The sequence below is a fragment of the Cydia pomonella genome, chromosome 3, assembly GCF_033807575.1.
Source record: "Cydia pomonella isolate Wapato2018A chromosome 3, ilCydPomo1, whole genome shotgun sequence".
NCBI lineage: Eukaryota > Metazoa > Arthropoda > Insecta > Lepidoptera > Tortricidae > Cydia > Cydia pomonella.
In genome coordinates this window covers 30260533-30278413 of record NC_084705.1, presented here as the reverse complement: position 1 = coordinate 30278413, position 17881 = coordinate 30260533, and the positions used below count along the sequence as shown (strand labels likewise).

General features: G+C 39.1%; 1 protein-coding gene and 1 long non-coding RNA gene across 5 annotated transcripts in view; one reads left to right on the top strand and one right to left on the bottom strand.

Moving 5' to 3' along the window:
* Positions 1–17614, top strand: part of LOC133516534 (uncharacterized) — an 80217-nt gene extending 62603 nt beyond the window's left edge. For all 4 annotated transcript variants that reach the window (XM_061849524.1, XM_061849525.1, XM_061849526.1 and 1 more), the window contains 12 exons: positions 6–247; positions 1496–1698; positions 2839–2995; positions 4175–4410; positions 5680–5804; positions 6508–6702; positions 9329–9450; positions 10091–10239; positions 11451–11562; positions 12692–12823; positions 16653–16822; positions 17400–17614. In XM_061849524.1, the coding sequence (XP_061705508.1) occupies positions 6–247; positions 1496–1698; positions 2839–2995; positions 4175–4410; positions 5680–5804; positions 6508–6702; positions 9329–9450; positions 10091–10239; positions 11451–11562; positions 12692–12823; positions 16653–16822; positions 17400–17480 (1924 nt within the window). In that variant the 3' untranslated portion in view covers positions 17481–17614. The remainder of the gene's footprint in view (positions 1–5; positions 248–1495; positions 1699–2838; positions 2996–4174; positions 4411–5679; positions 5805–6507; positions 6703–9328; positions 9451–10090; positions 10240–11450; positions 11563–12691; positions 12824–16652; positions 16823–17399) is intronic.
* LOC133516542 (uncharacterized) lies at positions 7708–9319 on the bottom strand. Its single transcript, XR_009799251.1, has 2 exons — positions 8784–9319; positions 7708–7986 (listed from the first exon to the last, which is right to left on the bottom strand). It is a non-coding gene; the product is annotated as an uncharacterized LOC133516542 (long non-coding RNA).
* Positions 17615–17881: the final 267 nt, after the last annotated feature.

Genomic DNA, 17881 nt, shown 5'->3' with positions numbered 1-17881 from the left:
TTCAGCCACCGCACACCAAAGACCAACTTCATCTTCGACCCCCGCAAAGGCGAGATCCTCCTGGAACAGAAGCTGCCCATGTCCTGGCACGCCTTCAACCGGAGCCCCGACTTCTCCGAGGTCCCCGAGTACCGCGCCGTGAGGGACTTCATGGATGAATGGCTGACCACGAACAAGAGCATCTGGTCATACTACTACGAGATACGCCCGTATATGGACATTAACAACGTCATGCCGCCGTTCGGAGGTAACAATATTTCCTAGCTTTAAAACGCAGAAATGAAAACAAATTATACCATAAAGCTTACGAATAAATTAAAAATGGAAGAATTTAGTCTCGAATTCGCGACTCTGGATCACTAGCATATTGCTCTGCTAATTGAGCTACCGAGACTTTACTCGAGGACAGCGAATATTCAAAGTCAAAGTCAAATCAAAGTCAAGTCAAAGTCAAGTCAAAGTCAAGTCAAAGTCAAGTCAAAGTCAAGTCAAAGTCAAGTCAAAGTCAAGTCAAAGTCAAGTCAAAGTCAAGTCAAAGTCAAGTCAAAGTCAAGTCAAAGTCAAGTCAAGTCAAGTCCAGTCAAAGTCAAGTCAAAGTCAAGTCAAAGTCAAGTCAAAGTCAAGTCAAGTCAAGTCAAGTCAAAGTCAAGTCAAAGTCAAGTCAAAGTCAAGTCAAAGTCAAGTCAAGTCAAAGTCAAGTCAAACTCAAGTCAAAGTCAAGTCAACTCAAGTCAAAGTCAAGTCAAAGTCATATTAATTATGAATGCTTCGTCAAAAGCATAGATACAAAACAGAATCCGCAACAAACTTCGTCCAATTTACATAAGTGATAATCCGCCACAGGCTTTGTCATAAATGTGAACCTAAAACTACCTACGCTTCCCTGTTAATCCCCGAGACACGTACCCTAGCGTAGTAGTAGCAGCGTTTAGACTTTAGGGTCTCACTGCACTTACCAATGCGGGTCACCAAAATGTTTTTATTTTTTAACAAGCTTTTATTTAGTTTCACCTGTCCCGTTGTCTGTAATCAAATCTTGCAAGTTAAATTTGACCCACTTCCCGATTTCCAATGAAGCTGTAAATTTGCATACATATGTAAGTCGGGTGACAATGCAATATTATGGTACCACCGAGCTGATCTGATGATGGAGACAGGAGGTAGCCACAGGAAATCTGTGATAAAACAACTCAACTTAATTGTGTTTGGGTTCTTTAGAATTGTCTCGATAAGTATTCGTTGCCTGTCGAAAGAAAGGTACAGTCAGCGATAAAAGCTTGTACCAAAAATGAAATTTTTGCCAAAAACTTATTTTAAGGTATGGATATAGATATTGCAAAGCTTTTTTGACGCCTTTAGACGACGACGAATGGATTTATATTAACTACAATTAGTATGAACCATCGGCTAAATATTTCGAAACACATTTTTATTTTCTATCAGGAACATCTCACTTAATTTTTGCGAGTGATTCTTATCATGGGTTTCATTCCAGGCATGGCAATGATGACTGGACAGGGTACGCTGGTGACCTTCGACAAGCGAGTGTTCACCATATCGGAGCCGGGCACCTTCCTGCTGACTAAAGACTACAAGCAGGGTAACTTCACCGTGCTGATGGAGAGCAACGACCAGGGACGGTACAACCTGGTGATACTCACTAAGAAGAACTTGATACACATCGATTTATATAAGGAGGTAAGGTTTGTTAGGGCAATTTTTTTTATTAAAATTTTTGCAAATGAAAATTGTCATAATGCATGATTTATGTATCCATGCCAAATTGCAGCTTTCTAGCACTAACGATCACGGAGCAAATCCTCGGACAGACGGACATGGTGAAAATATAGGGGTTTCTAGGTGACTACGAAACCCATATGTAGAGATTAGGTACAATATTTTGTATTTTTTCTACTCGGCGACTGTAATGATACTTTTCATGTATCGGCTCCCAACTCAACTATAATATTAATTTCGATACGCTGTAGTCGACTATAAAAACGACCAATCACGTGGCGCTGCGCTCTCATAGAAAAGAACAACTGGGGAACGGGCAGGCGGTCGCTTGTGCGTTTATGTCTTTTTCATCACGCTTGCTCGAAAAAGATTTTCCCTAGGGAGTTATAGCTTTTTCCTTTAATTATGTCACTTATTATAACTACAAACTCAGTAGCATAAATGAGTTTTCGTTTTAAAATACTGACGTTTTAATTTAATATTTTTGCTTATGTTTAAAATTATATAATTTGATTAACTTAACAGCCGTTTAAAATATGTTTACGTAATTTTCAATCGTGGCTGAATGCCGCATAGGTCTGTGCCTTCGATGCCTCACCTGTCAAGAAATTCCAAAATGGCGGACGAATGTTTGAATGTCGCCGTATTTAAGAATTATTTTGATTAAAATTTCTTCGCAAGTGTGATGACAAACATTGTGTGTAACTCGGGGGGTAAGAATATTGCAAACTCGGGTCTTTAATTCCCTCCAGCCTGCGGCTGTAGGAAATTACCGCCCTCGTGTACAAAATTTCACTTACCCTCCTCGTTGCACAATGCACTATTGTACTACATTTTTGTCTACTGAGATACTGAGATACTTACTAATTTTTATTTTACTAAAGTTTTATAGCAAAACAAGTATTATTTTAGATGACCCGTAGAAAAATTATTGCTTCGTTGCCTAAACACGTTCGACTGAAAAGCTCTCTATCATATCAGGATTATTTTAAGTACTATTCCGCATCTTATTCCATTTACTACTAATGAAATAATTCATAAACCGTTATTGTATATTGTAGTGCACAAAGAATCGTTGTCAAACTAAACAAATTGTTCCAGCAAATATCAATCGGACGTTCAGTGCCTCTCAACCTACCAGCAGTTGTAGACGAATACGTGGTCGACCGCAACTCGGAGACCCTCGCCGTGGAGTCGCAGAACGGGCTGGACATACAGTGCAACTTCATGTTCCACACCTGCAAACTGCAGGTCACGGGTGAGAATACACAATGGGGCCTAGCCAGGATGGGAAAGGTTGATAAAAACCGCTAAGCGAAACTTAATGTATGGAGAAAGTATTTTTTTTATACTACGTCGGTGGCAAACAAGCATACGGCCCGCCTGGTAAGCAGTCTCCGTAGCCTATGTACGCTTGCAACTCCAGAGGAGTCACATGCGCGTTGCCGACCCTAACATCCCGCACCCTCGTTGAGCTCAACCTTACTCACCGGCAGGAACACAACACTATGAGTAGGGTCTAGTGTTATTTGGCTGCGGTTTTCTGTAAGGTGGAGGTACTTCCCCAGTTGGGCTCTGCTCTAGATCTGGAATGACATCCGTTGTGCTGTGCCCTACAACACTAAGCGAGATGACATTCACAGTGCCCATACCTCTCTTTTGGACGTAGTTTTAGGACGTAAGTCAAGTGACTTTTTGAAGCATCTGATAGTTTTGACACAAACTTTGTGTTCAATTTACGTAGATGCAAGATTGCCATCTTGGCTAGACTCTAAGGTATTTCTGTTGCCCAACAGCTGTCAAATCAAGCTTAATTTGATAAGTTGCTAAAAATGAAAGAAAAGTAACGGTTTCGTATTGAATACAAGAAGAAAAATAATAATTGGTTTTTCTTACCACCCAAACAGCAATCAAATACTAGAGTTACGAAAAAAAAAAATTCTATGGTATCTGATGGTATCTGGTTTTATTGGTTTAAAAAATAAACCATAAAAATACCGTTGTAATTGCACTTTGAATTTTTATTTACAATAAATCCTTTCCTCTGAATTAGTTCTGTAATCATAGAAATTACTGTTCTTAATTTCCACGTAGGATGTGCTTAGCCTTGCCGCGCTATTCAGACGGTTGCTGAGATGTACAGTCAAGGTATTAAATATCGATACGGACAGAGTGACAAAAATATGTACACACTATCGTAATATATAGGCAATAAGGTCATGTATACATATTTTTGGCACTTTGTCCGTATCGATATTTAATACCTTGACTGTACAATGCTTTTATATCAGAAGAGTTTAAAAGACCTTGCACCTACTTAATCTTTCTAGTTTGATTCATTGGTTGACTGGTAGAGAATGCCATACGGCATTAAGTCCACTATCATGTATTGTGCAATTAAAATTAAATAAATAAATAAGAGTTTTCTAATTGTCAGGGTGGTATTACGCAACCCTCGGTGGCCTCCTCGGCACCTACAACAACGAGCAATACGACGACCTGCAGCTCTCCAACAACACGTTCGCCACCTGCATCTCCGACCTGGGTCACAGCTGGAGTCTGGAACCTTCCACCGGCCTCGTACCCGTCGAAAACCACGAGGCCAAAAACGATACGGCTTGCGAGAAGTTCTTTAAGAATAAGGTGTCACCGCTGCATCCTTGCTTCGCTGTGGTGAGTCACTATAAAGCTTTAAATCCTCCTTTTACGGCTGTATATAAGACCGAGGACAGCTGGAGTCTGGAACCTTCCAGCGGCCTCGTGCCAGTCAAAAACCACGAGGCCAAGAACGATACGGCTTATAAGGTTTTTAAGAAAAAGGTGTCGCCGCTCCATCCGTGCTTCGCTTTGGTAAGTTTTACCGAGCTAGAAATCCATTTGCAACAGCTGTATATAAGACCTAGGACACAGCTGGAGTCTGGAACCTTCCACCGGCCTCGTGCCAGTCGAAAACCACGAGGCCAAAAGCGATACAGCTTGCGAGAAGTTTTTAAGAATATGGTCACCGTTACATCCTTGCTTCGCTGTGTTTGCAGTTACTATGAAGGTCCAACTTTTACAGCTGTGTATAAAACATGGAAAACCACGTTGCCAAGAATGATTCCTATTGCGTGTAAAACAATCAGATATGGAGCATAGTTGGGACTAGGAGAATTTAATCAACACGGGTAGTGCGACGTATGACATCGCAACTAAATAAAAGACGCTTACCACAAGGATTTTCGTACATTGACTCGCCTGTTTCTATCTCTATTGCACGCGTATAATTATATTGCTATCCCGCTCGCACAGTGACATTGACAGCCGGCATCATGGGCGGGACAGCAATATAATTACGCGCCTGCTATAGATATAGGAACAGGCCAGTCAATATATGAAAATCTTTGTGGTGAGCGTCTTTTTATTTATCTTTGGCTGCAGTGTGAGTTTTATTTAATTTTATTTTGGTTTGGATCTCTATAATACGAGCAGCGATAAAATGTGGTACTTCTTATTTGTTATAAAATAATTTTTTTACCTTTTTATTGTGGCTGAGACATCTATATTCCGCTCTCTTAAGCCAAAAAGAGCTATCTCAATAACAAATGACATTGAAAATGACATTATTAGCTATAGAAACTAAAGTATAACTGCAGTGGCGGGGCAAGACCAAAATTGTATGTTCGGCCTCGCTAGATGTACTTTACATTTAGCGAGGCCTTCTGGTGGCACAAGAAAAAATAACATTTGTACGTTGTGTCCGAGATATACGTATTGGAGGCGCGAGGCCCCTCGGACCGCGAGGCCGTAGGCGATGGCCCAAGTCGCCCACGCCTACTGCCGCCTCTAAGTATAAGTTTGCAATTAATTTTTTTTTGAGATATTTGACTTAGTAGGACATTATTCTAGTTACCAGTATATTTCTCAGTTTCTACCTGTAAAGTCTATCATTTTTGTCTACAGATCGACGCCGCGCCGTTCTTAACAGAATGCCTGTCAGGCGTGGAGGCGTGCGCACTCGCCTCCGTGTATATGGAGCTATGTACGCAACAACACATACCGACGCACATCCCCGACCACTGCGTGCAGTAAGTGCTTGCAATAAAACAATATTTATTCCTATTATATCTTTGTATGTCCCTCGCAGGAAATAAATCCTCTACAATGATTTAAATGTGGGAACAAGTCAGAAGAGCAGAACGTCCTTTACAGTACCATTTTTGCGAATGTTGTCGTGCTATTAAATAATAAAAGAGCCAGACCAAGATAAGTTGGCAGTGATTTTGGCTGTCCAGATAGTGCAAGTTTTATTTTAAACGTCAAATCTATGAAATTATGACATTTACTAACAAAATCACTGCCAACATATCTTGGTCTGACTATCTGGGGTGAATCTATGATCGACTTCACCCAAACTAAGCAAAGCTTATGTTAGTCTCTTGCATTACACTTCGTTACAAGCTAATTAGAACCTTTTATATACCAAATAAAGTAGCATTTCTGTTGTTTCGTTGCTTTCTGAAACAAACAAAATTCATCCTAATTTACTATAGGATAAGGTTCAAATTAAAAATGGAATTTTTTGGATGATGGGTTGGTGGGCTAGGCAACAACCAATCTCTTTAAAAATAAATAAATATTGGGATATTAACCTTTTGATCGCCAATGACGTCATATGACGCGCGCGGCGACAGCCCAATATCAACCTTCATGCATACCGACGAGGTTCACGAATACACGCCGCGTACGATAGGCGTGGCGTTCAAAAGGTTAACAAAACATAATTTCCAGATGCACAGCCCCTCAAGGCGAGGTGGTTGAAGAAGGCTCGTTCTACACGCTGAAGCACGTGCCCAACTCCACCGACGTGGTTTTCCTGCTGGAGTCTCACGCTTGCAACAAGAACCTCAGGAAGAAGAAGAACATGGACCTGTTCGTGGAGGCTTTCGAGCTGAAACTGCAATCTGCCGGACTTTTCGACAACAGGTAACATTAATAAACTCGCTCACTGCCTTCGCGCCTCCGACTTAGCAAAAAACACTCTAGGGGTAAGACAGACAAGACTGCGAGGATAGTGGGGTCCTCTGATTTTTGTTACCTAATTTATTTCAGGAGCAAAAAGCAGTTTTCCATTTCTTATTGTTACATTAATAATTTTATTACTCAATTAGATAACTGTTTGAGCGCCAATATAACTTAACTGAGCATCTGCCCAACTCCACGGACGTGGTGTTCATGCTGGAGCTCCACGCCCAACAAGAACCTCAGGAAGAAGAAGAACATGGAGGTCCGTGTTCGGTTCGGTCGGTTTGAACAGGTGTTCGTGGAGGTTTTCGAGCTGAAACTGCATTCCGCTGGGCTCTTCGACAACAGGTAGCATTCGTAAACTCACTCAGTCCCTCCGCGCCTCCAACTTTGCAAAAAACACGCTAGGGGTAAGGACATACAAGACCACATGAATGAAGGGGTACCTACCTATCTCTGATTCGGTTTTATTTACCTAATATATTAAAAAAAAAAAAAAAAACAGTTTTTATTTCTTATTTGATCATTGAGGCTCCCGATATTTCGACGCAGTTACACGCATCTTGTTCACGGGTGCGGTGCTCTAATTCGGTTTAATTTGAATGTAATTCATCCAATGTGATAACTATTACTACTCTGAAGTAGTAGATTTGTTAAAGTTAAGTTGCCTTCCTTTAATTTCTTAATTTGGCAACGACCTAACTTAACTAAACACGTGCCCAACTCCACCGACGTGGTGTTCCTGCTGGAGTCTCACGCCTGCAACAAGAACCTTACCTGTTCCCGAAGGCTATTGAGCTGAAACTGCAGTCCGCTGTGTTCTTCGACAACAGGTTAGAAACTATCTGTAGCTATCGCTTTTTTTAACAGGTGGTACACGTAAGTACAGTCAACATTAGAAGTAGCGAAACAACGCACCAAAAGTTTCCGCGACTCTAGAATACTTTCCAAAATAATGAAGATCAGTCAAAAGTCAAAAAATTCTTAATTTAATTTATCTTGTGTAGTTATAATAATAAATAATTTCGACACTATTGCCATTTTATTTGTCGGCATAGCACTCCCCGTCGTAGAGCTTGTGAAGTGAGTTTTGATGTTCCGAGTAATAGTTCCGGCAGTTCAGTTGGCACATGCAATCGAAGGTCTCGTGGTTGCTGGCGCAGACGGGCTGGTCGCACTTCAACCAGTTGCAGATGCATCTGCCTTTCGGTCTGGCCTCGGTGGGGCCGAGCGCCAATAGAGCCACTGGAAATATATCAGAAAAATTATGTCTATGAGTGCAAAAAGACCTTAACGAACTCGACGCCGTCGACTGGACACAAACAGCTTTGGACAGAGAAGCATGGCGGTCTTTGGTGTCGGAGGCCAAGATCAACTCCGGTTATCCGTATTGCATGTCTTAGAGATGTGTATGGTTTCTACGTACTCTAATAGATCTTTCGCGCTTCTTCTATGTTTGTGACTTCTTGTACCCCGCGTACTAGCCATTTAATATCATATCTGTGGAAACTTGTAATTGTCTTACTGTTTCTATGTTGCTACCGATTATGTTACTCTAGCTGTTTGTTTTCTTAAGAAAAAAAAAACTTTACAATAAGTAAATATCAATTTTATGTTTGAAGTGAACAATATTACCATAGGCACCAAATTTTATAAGATTAAATTAAGTGCACGCGTTTTTGTAGAATTCTAATAATCTTATGAATTCTCTTTCTCTCTAATGGATTCAAATATTAAGTACGTATTTTACGTTAATGGGCATTTTCTGAAAAAAGTACCCTGTACTTTTTTTTCAACCTAACAAATTTTGGCTTATTTCTACTCAAAAGCAATAAAAAAAACTGTCCCACATTTAATTGTCAGTTTTGTAACGCAGTTAACCATACATGTTATATGGACCGTTACAAAACTGACTAATAAATGTTGTATGGAAAATTAACGCAAAACGGGTACGTTGTTTCTGAAAACCCCCTAATACTTTTGCCAAATTCCCTATTCGAAAGAAGTAGGTAGTTCTTTTACCAACACACTATTTCACTTACTCAAGAAAAACACAATCATTTTAAGTACCGCTGCCGACGTGTGGGAGATACCTACTAATTTCACTGCAACCGTACTTACGCATATGAACGAAAACCTTATACTATGACTAATTTATCGATATTAAAATAGGTGTCGTGCAAATTGATTTATTTTACATTTTATCATCGTGTACGGCTTAATAAGTAATAGAGACTCATTGAAGTGTGCATTAAGCGTGTAAGCATATTTAGAAGGTGAAGCCCTTATCGGATCGGGCTAGCGTAGGTGTCCCAAACCTTTCGGTACAATGAAGGTACTATTACTAAGACTCCGCTGTCCGTCACACAGAGCCAACCGATTCGCAGGGAAATTGCCGAACGAATCAATTCGATGCGCCCCTTTAAACGAACTCATAGCCGCGATGCATCGGGCGAGGCACGTCTAAACACACATACAAGGTTATTACGCGCGGCAACTTCCTCAGGACTTGGTGGACCCGCCTTATAATTAAACCCGCTGCAGACGGCTCTCTTGTAAAAAATTCTTCAAATAATAATGTTCCTAGATATGCGGTGGTGGCGTACGGCGGGCGCGGCGTGTACAAGCGTGCACGAGCGCTCTACGTCGGCAACCAGCTGTTCGCCAGCAACTACGACATCGTGCGACACTTTGACGCCTTCAACATTGGTAATTATCTCGTTTATAAGTACCTATACACCTTGCTCACGACTCTTAAGGACTTTAACAGTGTCTTCCTGATTGTATTTCAGAATATTTGTTCAGAATGAGCATGACTCAGTGCAAAACAATGGTCATCAGGTGGATGTTATCTATACAGATTACAGTAAAGCTTTCGATCGTATTGACCATGATATTCTATTATCTAAGCTTTACTTGATTGGTATTAGAGGGGATCTCTTAAGATGGTTTAAGTCGTACATAAAAAATCGGTGCCAGTCGGTGGTGATTAATAATTATATGTCGAGCTGGGTATCTATCCCAAGTGGAGTTCCCCAAGGGTCTTTATTGGGCCCACTTCTATTTAACATCTTTGTTTCTTGGACTCTAACTTCTATTGGAAGTTCTAGATATATATAGCGCTGTTGGTTTTCCATATACCTACTAAAAAAAAAAACGCTCCTTTGACTGCGACGTTGTTACTGGGGACTAACTAGTTTACAATGAAACAAGGCAAAACTGCGGACTTTTGTTTTGTTTGTGTGCATTGCTTCTTTAGATTTGATGATGTTTTTCTTCAAAATTCGAAGGTGAATCTTTAACTTAAAAACTTCTCACTATCCTCACTATTATTTGTTTTGATCAACAGAAAAAGTGGATCTAATGAAAACCAACAGAACACTCCGTCCGGACGTATTCTCGGCCTTAAGTTTCGCGACCACATTACCATTCCGAGTGGGAGTGGAACGAACCATCATCATGCTGCCCTGCTCACGCTGCGACCTGCTTGCCATGCGGGTACGTCATTCATCTCTTTCTATCACACACATCTTAGCGTTTATCCCGGCTGCATCCTTACCTGCTGCTGTATGCTGTGAGTGTCAAGCCCAGACTTCGCTCTCCGACTTTTCCTCCTCTTTTCACGGTCTTGAGCATCCTCTTTTGTAGGGCCATTGATATCAGCACTTAGATGGTTTTCAGTTCTCAACTGTGTATTTCTCCAGAAACTTTCTGCCTCGCACAGCTAAACTGTAGAATGAACTCAATGAACTGTCGCCCGCGGTATTTCCGGACCGACACGACCTTCAAGAGCGTACTCCCATCTCAAAGGGCGGCAACGCACTTGCAACCCTTCTAGTGTTGCAGGTGTCCATGAGCGATGGTAACTGCTTGCCTACTTCCTACCTATCATAAAATATGACAATGGCGACGATTGACGATTCCAACCAACACTTCTAAAATACATACGACTTTCGTTTCTTGTATCTAAGTCCGAAAACTTGGAAGACAAGGGATGTGGTTAGAGAGGGTGGTAAAAGAAGTATCAAACCTAAGGGCATCCGCTAGCTGACGCGGTTGTACGGAGCGGGGAGCGGGTTAACGAAAAATTGTAGGTATGAGCAACGCTGTCGCGGACTCCCTATACAAGGTGCCCGTGAGCATTGCGAGACAGTTTAACTAAGCATTCCTGGTAATATTTAGAAACTAAAATGTCATATAAAATTTTCTGAATTAGGCCTAGTTTCAGAGATAATTAAATGTTTTTTCGAAATCATTCTTTCGCCATAAGTCGGTACACCGTACAAAACATGAAAACACATTTTTGACTGCGGTATTGCCACTTTGAGGTCTAGTCTGGACATCCCTATTGATTGACATCGAAAAATTTAAAAAATGTATTGGAGAGGCTACCCCCAAATAAAATAAAAAACTTTTTAGTTCATTTTAGGTTATGTTTTTATCAATAAAAATTACGTCTTATGTACAGGAGTGTTCAAAAAAAGGAAAAAAAAAAACAAAAAAATTTTTATAGTCGAATTTCACAAAAACTCATATAACATTTTTTGCTTCTGTTGCCATCAGGAATGCACCGGTAAAATCTCTCGCAATGCTCACGGGCACCTTGTATAGCTGAGCTACATCAACCGTCTTGGTTCACTTGCGGATTCCCTCATGAAATATAATAATTTGAAGTTTATTTGTTCACTATTTATACCTATTGATTGCAGCTGGATTACTCGACCATCCACCACAACCTGATGGAGAACTCGGTGACCCTTCACATTCTGATGGACGACGACTTTATGCTCTATAAGAAACGAGCGGCTAAGAATTTGTATGGTACGTCTAATTTATTTATAGAAAATACGATCCTGATCATTCCATTTGGGAATAATTGAGATTCAAAAATAAAATGTACAATTTGTATGTGGATCAGCTTGGTCTGTGCTTTTGTCATATCGTAAGAGCGTCTGCTAGGCGCTGGTGCACGGGTTAGCGAAGAAATTGTATGGGCAACTCTAACCGACGTGGAGGCATGGACTTTGCCTTACTCTTGTAGGGCATTAAGGGGCTGTCAACACACAATGTCCTTGAAATTGATGTTACTTAAACAGTTTTTTAAGAAAGACTATTTGTTTTAGTAAAATAAGAAAAATATATGTTAATATTAATTATATTTCAAAGACCGTGGTCGTACTCGATACATGATTGAACGAAATCGGCTCGATAGAAAATAATTGCAAAGATTGGTCTTAAAATCACAATGAAACGGTTCTATTTCTTTATTGTTTTGAATTATGGGTCTGCAATTAAAATCACAATTTCAATACATTGATATCTAAACCGCTAACGAGTAAAATATTACACTAATAATCCACTTTTTTTATTTAAATAAATTTCTTATTATTCCCTTGCCCAGGCCCAGTAACATGCGACAGTGCTATCTCATTTACTCCGATACAAATAGACAGTGTGCGCGCTTTAGGTATTGACAGCCTCTTAACTAATAACCCTCTGAACGCCACGTCTATCGTGCGCGGCGCGCTATATTGAACCTTGTCGGAATGCAAGAAGGTCGATATTGGGCTGTTAGTGATGTCTTTGGCTTTTGCTGGCAAAGGGCAAATTTTACCATACTTTATATTTTGTGTGTTTCTCTATATGTTTTTTTTTATATTCTAGGACATTATTACACAAATTGACTAAGTCCCACAGTAAGCTCAATAAGGCTTGTGTTGAGGGTACTTAGACAACGATATATATAATATTATATATAAATATTTATAAATACTTAAATACATAGAGAACACCCATGACTCAGGAACAAATATCCATGTTCATCACACAAATACATGCCCTTACCAGGATTTGAACCCGGGACCATTAGCTTCGTAGGCAGGGTCACTACCCACTAGGCCAAACCGGTCGTCAAAATCTGTATATGTGATATAATCTATTTCTTCCGTAGGCGTGGACAACGCGGTAGCGTACACCAACAAAGACTATGAGGAGCTTGTAGGCGACGCCGCGCTGCGCAAGCAAGTTAAACTACCCAAGGACAAGCTGGGGCTGTGCACGTCCCTCGCCATGGAGACTAACGGTAACGTTGCTCAAGGAATTAATTTGTATGTTTTGTTTAACATTGGACAAAAATCTACAATGGAGTCCTCATATAAGAACGCTGCCTAACAAATTAAGTTCGGCCGCTTACGCTGTTAGGAGAATCAGGCAATTGACCAATGTTGAGACAGCTCGCCTTGTCTATTATAGTTATTTTCATAGTGTAATGTCATATGGTATTCTGGTTTGGGGCAAAGCAGCTGACATAAAGACTATATTTATCATACAAAAAGAGCCGTTCGTTCTTTATACACCGTGGGCCAATTAAACCCTACAGATTTTAACCACGCATTCCTGAGGTCATAAGGAGCAAAAAATGTTGTATGAGTTTTGGCCAAATTCGCCAAAAAATTTTTTTTTTGCACGACACGTTATTTATTTTTACACCTTGGTGAAAAAAAATCATTACAACGAATAAGTAAAGTTTTTTTTTTATTTACAGACGAAAATTGCGAGTTTACTTTAAAACTTTAATATCTGTCAGTAGGTATGTCTAAACCAAGTCACATAGTGGCAGCGTCACAGCTAAAAAGGCGTTTTTGACTAAGTTATAAAAGAAACAAATTTTCACAGAAATTGTCATTATCTCTAAAACAAGACCGATTTCAGAAAACATTGTATGACATTTTAGTCTCTAAATGCGGTCAAGAATACACCTTTGAAATCCGTCGGGTTTAATTGGCCCACGGTGTATAACGTAAGAGCACGTGAATCATTAAGAGAACTTTTCAAAGAAATTATTATTTTAACTGTAGCTTCCCAATACATATATGATAGTATTATTTATGTTGTTAAAAATCTAGACTCCTTCACTAAGAATTCAGATGTCCATAACTATAACACTATAAATAAATATAAGCTTTCTATCAGAAAGTTTCGTGCCCGCAAAGTACAAAAGTCATTCGTTGGGCAATGCATTCATTTTTATAACAAGTTACCTGACGATGCTAATCATTGTATTATATGTACACATATGTAAAATCATTGTATAGGTGACACAGCCCAGGTAAGGAAGCACATCAAATATTTTTTGTAGGTATAGCAATCTGTCAGATTTATATAATGTATATTCTCATTTCTTTATTAATTTTATTTTTCTTTTCTCTTTGTAAGAATTCGATATGTTTTCTGAAAGAGCTACGTATTAGTATGATTTGATATGACATTTTTTTGTTATCAAATTCTACACCGGGTTTTTATTGAATTCCGTTAACTCTGGGCTATGGGTAAGTACGTTTAAGGAACTGAAATGGAAATTAAAAAAATATATATAATCTTTTTATTTATTTTTATAAAAAGTAATTAAAAGTTTATTTCATTTAATTAAGTTTGGTTTAATTAAATGTAATGCTCGGAAAAAATTGAAAACTGTGACATATCAATCTCATTTCGAACATCAATCGTCCGAGATAGTACTTATGTTTAGTAGTAAATGTACACACTCGTACTAAACACTAATCAATATGTAAACAGGCCCTAAGGCAAGTGCATACGCTCATGAGGGCCTTATAAGATAAAAATAAAGTATTGATTTACCCCGACATGGACTTAATTAGAATACCCCTGTCTTTGAGAAAGTTACTTAATTTATGCTCAGGAATGCACCCTTGAAATTAACGGAATTAAAAAAAAACACTGTGTATAATGAAAAGTAGCTAATACTGTATGTAATTGCATGATTTATATAGTAATCTAAATTGTAATTTTTCTTATTTAATGCATGTTAATGTAATGTTTTGAAAAGATGTGTCCCGCCGAGTTTCTTGCCGGTCCATATTGGGATACCCTCCTCCAATTGAGGGGGATTTCAATCTTCTCGGGTCAGAGGCGTAGGGTTAGAGCCGGTGTAGCTTTATTTGACGTTCATAAGCGCATTGTAATATGCCTACTTGAACAATAAACTATCATTATCTTTATCTTATCTTTATTTAGTTACGGGTCCTCGCGACTCTACGTAGATACTAAATTACGATTACTGCTAGTACTACTTAGATCTACGATTTTGTGTTGTCTGGAAGCTGCTATTCGGTTAAACCTGATTCTGTTTATAGGACGGAAAAGATGTTTATGTATTATCTCTAAATATCTGGGAGAAAAAACATACAAGACCTAGCTAGATGGATTTTTCTCCCCCGAAATGCCCATATTTGCAAATTACATCGAAATCGTTAGAGCCGTTTCCGAGATCCTCGAAATATATAAATACACATATATATCCAATATACAAGAATTGCTTGTTTAAAATATCTCTACTGTAATGTGTGTACAAATACTACAAATATTGTTTACAGTACATATGGTGCTACTTTCCCGCACACGTGCGGGAATAAGCACTTTCCGTGCATGTGTCAAAATTTTAATGAGCCATACGTACTGTAAAACGTTGTACGATACACGTGCGAATAGGTAATTCGCAACTCCTGTTAATTTAAAACACTCCCTTCGGTCGTGTTTTAATTTATCACCACTCGTTCCGAATTTCCTATTTTCTGCACTTGTATCGTAAATAACTATTTCTTGCTCGTGGACTGTAATGTTTGAATTAAGATAACCAAACTATAATTACGTATTTTTTCATGTATGTGCTCCGAATTCAACTAATTTTTTTTTCTACTCGTCGACTAATGGTTGAATTAAGATTTCGTATACCAAACTATAATTGTGTACTTTCATGTATGGACTTCCAATCAACTATAAGATTCATTTCGATACGCTGTAGTCACTTATTAAAAAAAAAACAAGCACATGCATCCGCGCTCGCATAGAAAAGACTAAACGGGCGCGGGGCGGGAATCGCGCGTTTATGTCTACATTTTTGTTTACTGAGATACTTACTATTTTTCATTAATTATTTAGGTTTTATAGTAAAAAAAAGTATTATTTTAGATGACTCGTATAAAAAGTATCGTAAATAATAGTGGTATAATAAAGCTTCGTTGCCTCTAAACACGGCACTCGACTGAAATCTCTATAATAGATATCACGATCGTATTATAGTATTTTATGCAACAGTTGTATAGGAAGGGTCAAAAAAGGCGAGTGGCGTGAGTTACAATGTGAGCCGGAGCCGAAGGCGTAGGCGAACATTGTAAAGGAATACGCCACGAGCATTTTTTGACCTACTTATACAACGTTGCATACAATACTTGCCGGTATTGGATTTTTATACAACATTTCCGGCCTCGTAACCCTATCATCTATAATTACTTGATCCTTATCCGTTATTTCGCGGCCTTTGTAATATTTAGTATTACGTTGATGTATGTCGAAATGACGTGAAACTTCGGTTTGTCTATCATACTTCCTAATAGGGTTGTTTCCAATTTTTTGAAACGCTTGTATTACGTTCTATGTTAACTAAAAGTTGCCCTAAAATTCAACTTTTATACTAAAAACGGCTTTAAATATGTTAAATTAACAAAATATATTTTAATAAATGCTTTCGCGCCCAAAACGCTCTTTGAAAATTGTGTGACGTCACAGTTTACGGTTTGACACATAACTACATACGTAGAAGATACGAACTGTCAAGTGACATTTGTCATTTGTTGTTTATCGCCTAACTGTCAACAGTGTCAATCCGAGAGTTGTGACGTCATCAGAATCTTCAATGTCGTTTCGAGTTTGGTCACGTGACGTGTGCCAAAAGATATTTTAAATTCAATATTTATAAAAATATGGTCATTACAGGTCCCCTAAAAGTAGTTTAACATGTTCTTATAATCCAAAAGAATTTATTGGGATACAATTCTGCCCTAAGGTTTGTAGATGGAAACAACCCTATTGTTATGTGCGATGCTTATCTCCAGGCACAATATTCTCTGGCAAGAAGCTGCAGGGCGACCGCGGGCTGGCGCGGCGCCTGGCCACGGTGCTGGGCGCGCGCGCCGCGCTGTCGGCCGCGCCCTGCGCGCGCGCGCCGCGCTGCGAGTGCCGCGCCTCCGCGCTGCACTGCCGGCCCTGCCACGCTAACGAACTCGTACGTATTGTGTTCATGTGTTTGCAATGTTCTCGGGTTACAAACTACAAGCCAAACCGCGGCCGCTGTCTTTGACGGCTGATAGCATAATTCTATATCAATGTATTTATTTCAGACTCTGGGTCCATAAAAATGTTAGTATTACAAGTACTTGAATTTAGGATAATAAACTACAGCTCTCAGAAATATCAAAACTACCGAGTACTGGTCACGGCACCAATTGTAAATACCAATCCATATGCAGTTTATTATTATTTATTGTCCTAACAATAGTCTACGAATATTCTCGTATCCAACTACAAGTAATATGGCTAGTGGCGTCGTTCCACAGTGCGACCTCATACCGTAAATCTATAAATAGTGCGTTACAGGGTCCCAAGGGCCCTAGATTTTCCCTAAGCACCTAACTTCCCAGCACACAGTCTGATCACCCTACAGCTTCAATTGTATAGAACTCTAGCCATGTAAAAAATAGATATATCTCTATTAACATATTATAAGCTGACTGAATAACATCAATTGTTAAAATGAAATCGAGCTTAAAACCGCTTAAAATCACTAATACATTTATTTTCAGGGTCTCGCATTCTGGAACCAAGATGACTTCGACGAACTGATCGACCTCTCCTTGGACCAGTCGCTGCCCGCGCTCAGATGACAACTTAGTAATAAGATTGACGATCGTAGTTAATATGAGACCGTACGGTACTTTGTGTACATATTTTAATATTTTATACTTCAGTGTAATGTAGCTTGTAACAACAATATAGTAAATTATTTTTGTTAATTCAATGTTGTTTTTTTGCAATGCCGTCACATACACATTTTACATAGGTAATGTCTAAATTTATATAGCAGACAATTGTACCAGAGATACAGTGTGCTGGTTAATTATTTCTAGTTTGTGATTGACAGATAGATGGTTTTTAAACGTTGGTTTTCTACCTATATACTTTACTCTGTTTTCTACCTATAATAGAAACAGAATAAACTCAATATTTAGCCTCTTGTCGGAGTATGATAAGAATTTTGACCAAATTTTTAGTCATCTTATTGTAC